The 7,680-nt window shown below is 39.6% G+C and overlaps 1 protein-coding gene across 1 annotated transcript in view; it reads left to right on the top strand.

The window, feature by feature from the left end:
- The window catches only part of COL4A4 (collagen type IV alpha 4 chain), a 68,119-nt gene extending 62,364 nt beyond the window's left edge, over positions 1-5,755 (top strand). Inside the window, exons 43-46 of the mRNA XM_061452995.1 lie at positions 924-1,040; positions 1,747-1,935; positions 3,766-4,052; positions 4,670-5,755. Coding sequence (XP_061308979.1) covers positions 924-1,040; positions 1,747-1,935; positions 3,766-4,052; positions 4,670-4,933 — 857 coding nt within the window. The 3' untranslated portion in view covers positions 4,934-5,755. The remainder of the gene's footprint in view (positions 1-923; positions 1,041-1,746; positions 1,936-3,765; positions 4,053-4,669) is intronic.
- The last annotated feature ends 1,925 nt before the right edge of the window (positions 5,756-7,680 follow it).

Genomic DNA, 7,680 nt, shown 5'->3' on the forward strand with positions numbered 1-7,680 from the left:
ATTGTTTTGACTGGTTTAGATTTTCTTAATGAATCTAGTAAAATGTAATGTGGGGGAAGTTTGAATACTGTGAGACAACTCAGTCTGCAGGTTAAATTGCAAACTTTGCAGAGAGTGAAACACCCCGCTCATGAGAAACAACTGTGGTGAAAACTCTGTCTTACCAAAAGAGGAAAACCACTCCTGCATGCAGTAATACCTGACAAGTGTAACTGTTCAATTCAGCTTGTTTAAAGTAGCCCGTGAACAGGATCATCACTATCTGTACCCTGCATATGATGCTCATCTTCTACTATTGTGGCCACACCTTCTTATCTGCCAATGCATAAAAATGCATGTATATATAGGAAATATAAAAAAGTAAGGCCATCAGGAGCCTAAAAGTCTTTACCCTTCCCAACTGGATGTAATCCAACTCTGCAGTCCCTTTCTATTCTGTAAGTACTGTAATACATGCGTTACTTCACAGGAATTTCAGTACCTGTTTAAAGACACTGCTAAATTGTGTCCGAAAAGATGAAGGCCTGCCACAGGATGAGTTATGACTCATTACATGGTACAGATACCAATGCCATACTGTACTGTGTATCATCTGCAAAAGGTTTGTCATGATAATGTTTGTTAGTACTTTGATGTCAGCCGTAAATCACACAAGCTCTGTAGAGAGGGCATAAAACCTTATCAGCAATTACTGTTACTAAAGTCATGCCTCTGAGCTAATCCTCAGCTTTCATCACAAGGTGAAAATATTGTAAAGAGAATTCCCAGCAGAAAGCAGTTCTGCACCACTTTATCCTGAAGCATCGTTTCTTGGTGGTGTCAGTTCTGCTGGCTGGCCCTTTGCATGCTCTGTATGTTTGGACAATGTATAACCTTTAAATGCAGCCACATGAATGGAAATTGTGTATTTTGTATCTATGCAGGACAAAAAGGTGAAGAAGGGTCATGTGGCCTGCCAGGTCAAGATGGCTTACCTGGGGTACCTGGACCACCAGGTGACCAAGGACATATAGGACAGCAAGGATACACTGGGCCACGAGGTAAGAATGGAATATGACTTTTGGGGGAGAGATGCGTGAGATGATGTGGAGACTAAGTTTCCCCCAGTTCATACATGAATATATCCACCACTAGCCTGAGATATCATGACCCTTCTTTCCCGCTCTCAGTTCAAGCACTGATAGTGACATCTGTGAATGATTTCATAACACATATAAAGACTTATTGGAAGAGAATTTATCTCAACATCCATTATTAACCAGAAAGGCAATTAACACATGCTTACACACCATATATCGACACGTATGCATCTGAGTCATGGCTAATGGTGAAACTGTCTGTGAGTAACTAAAATTGTATTTTAACTATGACTGCTGTTTAATAAATGAATGGTTTAATACATATGTGAAGAAAGGGCACTGACTGCTACTGCAGGGATTTAAATTCAGTTCAAACAAATCATCCTAGTAAGTCGGGGAAATCATTACCCACCTCAGTTCATTTCTTAGCACAGGATAGAAGCACAATAGAAAAGGTTACTGTCAAGCCACCAGTGGCAATCTTGGTCATGTCTCTTCCATAAGGAGGATAACACCAGTCTACTGGTGTCTTTATTGCCCATGACAACCTATGAAGTTGTATTATCTTCTGTCATGAACCCCTTACTGAATAATTAAATACAGCAAAAATTCACACCAGCTGTGTTCATACAAGTAAATTTCTTCTACCCTTTCTCCTATGTGTAAGGTCCACCTGGCCAGACTGGTATCCCAGGACCACCAGGCCCCCATATTAGATCTGCAAGTGGATTCTTGCTTGTCCTTCACAGTCAATCAGACAAAGAACCACTCTGTCCGCACGGGATGCCAAAATTATGGACTGGCTATAGTCTGCTGTACCTGGAAGGACAAGAGAAAGCTCATAATCAAGATCTTGGTATGTATTGTAGCACATAATTTCTCTCTAGTTAAGATCGAATATGGAGTGATCTACACGGTGAAGGGCAAGTCAAATGATGTACACTATAGAATCATCAATTACTTATTTTCTACAGAGTTAAAGCTAATTTACACTGATTATAATGAACTTGGTTATGCTGCCCTCTTACGTGACCCATTTAAATGGGTTTCTGCTGTTAATGCAGTTGAATAAAAAAAATTATAATATTTCTACCTTTAAGTAATTTGGATTAAAATTACTGAGAGATGAGCAGTTTATTTCACTTGTCCTGCTAGTCATTTTGGCCTGTCTTTAAACGCAATGGAGAAATTTTCCTAGATCAGGAATCACATTTGGCCACTCTGAAATAACTCCCTGGAGGATCTGCTCCTTTTTACTTTAGAGACAGCCGGAGAAAAAGAGCTGGTTAAGTTAGGTGGTTACAACTGGATAGTATAAGTATGCTTTACAAATAAAATTATAAAGCATGTGTACAGCAGAACTGTGTGCTTTTAAAAGTCAAAAGCTAATGTTTTTTGTAAAAGAGCCAAATTTCTCCCAAAACACAGCTCCTTTTGGTGACTTAAGTCTTCTACAATTCTGACCAAAACTAGCTGTCTAAGCTGCTTGACTGGCAGCCTGAGAAATGAATTGGCATCAACTTGGACAAAAGAAACACCCTACATTCTTGTTGCCTTGCTATACAGGAGGCAGAGATGTCTCCTAGGAGGAAAGGCCAAGGACCTAATAAACTGGAAAAAAAAAAAGTGTTTAAAGGAGCAATAAAAAGAGATATTTTTAGCACAGCAGCGTTGTTTTGGAATGTTTTCACTGCTGTGTGTTTGGCATTCCCCAAGAGAGCCAGCTGGTAACGGAATGCTGTTATAAGCTGTTCTGTTACCAGCTGGCTCTCCTGCCAGTGAAAATAAAATTCAAAGAAAATAAGGTCCTTGTTTCCTGTGACCTGTATGTTCTTTTGTAGGCATTTTCCTTACCTAAGCTACTCCGGATCCTTTATTAGTACTGGAACAGAATATTATCAGTGATAAACAAAACTGGCTTCTGTATAGAAATGTCACAGGGCACTAAGGTTTAGGGGCATTACAGAAATTATATATCACACATAAAGTTCAAGGCAGAACATATACGCAATGCTTATTATTGTTAACTAAATAGGTCATTGTGAAGCTGTTCTAAATTCAGTTCTGGAAGAACTTCACCTCTGAAGTATGCACCAGTCACTTCTTAATTCCCACTGTTGTCTGCCTGATGAACATTTTGCAGGATTGGCTCTGCAAAATCCCTCAATCCTTTTCTTGCACTTTGAGAGCCTCTGAAACCTTTCTGGAAGGCAGTAGAACAGCTGCCAAGATTTCTGCTTACTGTACCGGTACCAACAGCTTGTCTTTCTGTACAAACTTTTTCTTTTTATCAGCACTGGCATTTGGTTTCTCACTGCTCCTGATAAGTCTGTAAACAGCCAATCTCCTCTTAAACAAGCCGCCACCTCTTGCCTCATTTAATTTTCAGCATTGGCACAGCTAAGAAATTTGCTATCATAACAGTTTCCCATGCTGACAAACTGCGTCATGTTTAAATACTGGATTGTGACAAATACGATTGGTCAAAGGAAGATACTTAATGGTAAAAAAAAGTTTGTTTTCACTGTAACTGGCCATTTTGGTAAAGGTCTGGGGAAGTTTAAGATCTGTGAATTACAGAACTCCAGTTAAGGTACAGAGTTTTGCAGCAACATTGGCCAGGATACTATTCTCAACTTACCTAGAAAGAAGGGGAGTAATTTTCATCATTTGTTATTTTTTTCAGGTCTGGCAGGATCTTGTCTTCCTATGTTTAATACCATGCCATTTGCTTACTGTAATATCAACCAAGTTTGTTACTATGCCAGTCGAAACGACAAGTCTTACTGGTTGTCAAGTGCTGCTCCTTTACCAATGACACCACTCTCTGAAGAAGAAATACAGCCATATATAAGCAGATGTGCTGTATGTGAGGCCCCAGCCCAAGCAGTAGCAGTTCACAGCCAAGATCAGTCAATTCCTCCCTGCCCGCTGAACTGGAGGAGTCTTTGGATAGGATATTCCTTTTTGATGGTAAGAGCTTGGGCACATGATCACATATATAAGTATCTTTCATACATCTTTTGTGCTCTAAAGATTCAAAGATTTTCAGGTCTGGAAAGTAAACTATCCAATGGCTAGCAAACATTAAAGAAGAAAATTCATAAAAAGAAACAAGATGAGGGTTAGCTCCAAATTGCAGAACCTGGCTATAGCTATATATACTAAAGTCACAGCCTTAAACTACACACTTCTTAACATCACAAAGATTTTGCTTGCTTGTCTTTAATAAGTAACGGGATTTTCATGTGCTAAGACACACTTTTCAGAATTAGAGGTCCAGGTCTTTTGAATGCCATCATCTAGTCACATTTCCAATAATTTAGGTAACAGCATTATTTAGAACCAACCGGGTTTTTCTTTAATTTGATAAGTACCAGAAAATATAAATAAGCTGGCTCTAGATTTATGAGATTAACTCATTACAGAACAAATTAAGACTTTTCTCCAGCAAAGGAAGCTTACTCCAAGTTAAGATCACCAAAACCAGTGCAGTTAAAAGCAAATAAAGTCAGGAAAAAAAAGACAGATTAACATAATTTACCTATTTTTCGTGCACAGTTATCAAGTTCTTCCATTGTTCTTCCCAGCACACTGGATCTGGTGATCAGGGTGGTGGACAGTCCCTTATGTCACCTGGAAGTTGCCTAGAAGACTTCAGATCAGCACCATTCATTGAATGCCAGGGTCAGCGGGGAACATGCCAATTTTTTGCTAACGAATACAGTTTCTGGTTAACAACTGTGGTACCCGAATTGCAGTTTGCATCAGCTCCCCTATCAGGAACTCTTAAAGAAGGACAAGAGCAGAGGAAAAAAATCAGTAGATGCCAAGTATGCCTGAAACATGGCTAACAAGCAATACAAACCCAATTAAAACTAATTGAAAAGAAATAGTAGCACAGTGATAAAACAGGTGAACTTACCTGTGTGATGAATAGAAGAAGTGTTAGGTCAATTGTCTGAACTTGAAGCTACTATGTTTTGTCCATTTTTTGATTCTTTTTTTTTTTTTTTTGGTAATACACCACCAAAAAAAGAACCATCACCTATAAGATACTTATGGAACCATAGCTCTGGAGATGCTTTTTATTTTATAAAGCTTTAATTATGAAAATGTTTATAAGCCAAAGCACTAATCACCATTTGAAAAAAAATTAAAAAACATTTATGCCTCCTTCATTCAGCTATAAACCCAGAACTGCTAAATGTGTATTTCAATCATGGTGAAACTACTGAAAACACAGATAAATGGAGAATTCATTATGTGCAGAAGGGCCACAAATGCTCCTTTTACTACTTAAATGAGCTGCATTTTAATAGAATGGAATAAAACGTTTCCCAGCACTTTCCAGTTTGTGTTCACTAAGAGAGGTGCCCCAGCAAAAGGATTTTCAAGAAAACTAAGATCCACATCCAAGGGCCCTAATTCAAAGCAAACTCCCTCTGAAGCCATCACAACTACAACAGGCTGATCAGCCAATTTAAAGTTGGATACACAAACTCAAAGAGCAGGAAAAACAGACATTCCAGTCTCAGGCACAGGAAAATAAAACAGTCAGAGGTAAATCCATTCAAGTGTAAATACATTCAGATGGTGCTACTTCCTTCTGACAGGTTGAAGACAAGATGGAATAAGGAGTAAGACAAGTAAAACAAATAAGATAGATTTTTGAATTGGATTTGTGTTCACTTAACTTGAACAAGTACACGTCTTAAAGACATCTGAGAGAGTCAACAACACAAAGACCCAATAACTTAAATAAGACATTTCATGCCATTTTACCACCTTATTCTTTTATTTAAAAATATCATGCAAACCAGTCATGTTTTCCTACTATTTTGATGCAGAATTTTTGCACCTGTGCCAGTTCCATTTTACTTGGTTCTGTAAGTACGTATTGCATAGGAGATATATTTTTAAGCCACCGGTGACAGGTTAAATATTGAATAGGTGTGTAAATTCCCATTTTATGCTTAGCTCACTCTGTAAGGCATTTGTCAGAAATACTGTACTAATTCAAATGAAATTATAGATAAATTGCCTAATACAACCAGACCAAAGTATAAAGCAGCATATGCTCTCATTCTGCAATTATTTTTCCACTGACTATAAGCAGAAAAACAATTGGTAAATTATTCATAGGGAACCTAATTATTAAATTAGGTGTGAAAAGGAATAGCTGAAACTATTCATGAATAAAAACACTCCTAAAGGCAATGGCCTTATGCTAGTGCTTATAGTCCAAATTACCCTTACTATTGTGTTCAAGAGCTTCAGCTCTTGCATAGGCCCAGTAAAGAAGTAAATTTTATCTTAACCAGCAGGCAGGATATTAATAGCAACACAGAAAATTATGGTGGTGCACTTGGAGGTCACTTGAATTAGAGCCATTTGAGGTGAACTGCTCTGGAGTTAAATTCAGAACCTGTGATTTGCAATGTGGAGACTTGCTCACCCCTCACCCTAGCGAACCGAGGCATTCACGTGGCTAGGAAGCAGGGAAGATGCTTGGCTGACTCATGGCAAATCCTCAGGGCAGGGGATCAGAATCTTCTCTCTCCTTCAAATCCCTCCACGTCAGGACTTCTGGAAGATAACGAGTGGAGGAAACATACTGCACAGCCTGGGTCCTGGCCTGCTGCTAAGAAATGTGGCAATTTTAGCTTCATTTTCTGTTCTTCCTAAGACAAAAGATGCACAGGCCCAATACTGAAAAGATCTTTTGAAAATTTAATCTTTTGGTGTATACAGAACATGTGATACTAAAAGCAAAACTGACAACAGGTATCACTCATTTTATCGCAATGGTGCTGCATTACAGAAATGGTGTTTTTAAAGCGTACTTTAAAATCATTTGTGTTTCCAGCGTTTCTGGATTTGAAGTCCATGATTCACATGCTAAAAACACCTGTCAGTATGAGCTAACAGAGAAGACGCGTAAACTCCAAACAGATAAAGCGTTTAGCTGGGCTTGTGAGCAAAACCAAACTTGCAACTTCCTACAACAGAAGCGCACCTGGCATGGGCCAGACCTGCTGCTCCCCCTGGTTGTCATGTGCCTTCGTATCGGCAACATCAGGTCACTGGTTGCTGCTGATTTGCTGTGAAGCACTGGCTCTGGTTGGCAGCCAAGCACCTACCCAGCTGCTTCTTCCACACCAAGCAGGACAGGAGAGGAAACAGGAGGAAAAGAAGCAAGAAAACTCATGGATCAAAAGACAGGGAAATCACCAAGTGCTGGTGTGGGCTAAAGAGACTCGACTCAGGGTATTTCATTTATTGCCAATTAGCATAAATATTTAATTACTGATTCAGGTTTTGGGAAACATGTTGCCAAACCTTATAAGACCTTTCCTCCCACTTTCTCAGGCTCAGCTTCACCCCAGGCTCCTCTCTGCCCCCTTGTTATTGGTACGGGTTCCTTCAGCTAGAGGTGGAGCAAAATGGCGGGGTGTGGGGTGGGAGGGGGTGTGGGGTGGGTGTGTGCCAGGCACAAAGGGGTTTCTCTGTGCTGCTCTTTCCTTCTCCTTTCCTGTGCTCTGACACTGGTCGTCCATGGGCTGCAGTCCTTTTGAGGGAGTACCTGCTCTGGCACAGG

The sequence above is a fragment of the Pezoporus flaviventris genome, unplaced genomic scaffold (genome assembly GCF_033815535.1).
Source record: "Pezoporus flaviventris isolate CSIRO_AGI_PZ_B2104156 unplaced genomic scaffold, CSIRO_AGI_Pfla_v1 ptg000013l, whole genome shotgun sequence".
Classification (NCBI taxonomy): domain Eukaryota; kingdom Metazoa; phylum Chordata; class Aves; order Psittaciformes; family Psittacidae; genus Pezoporus; species Pezoporus flaviventris.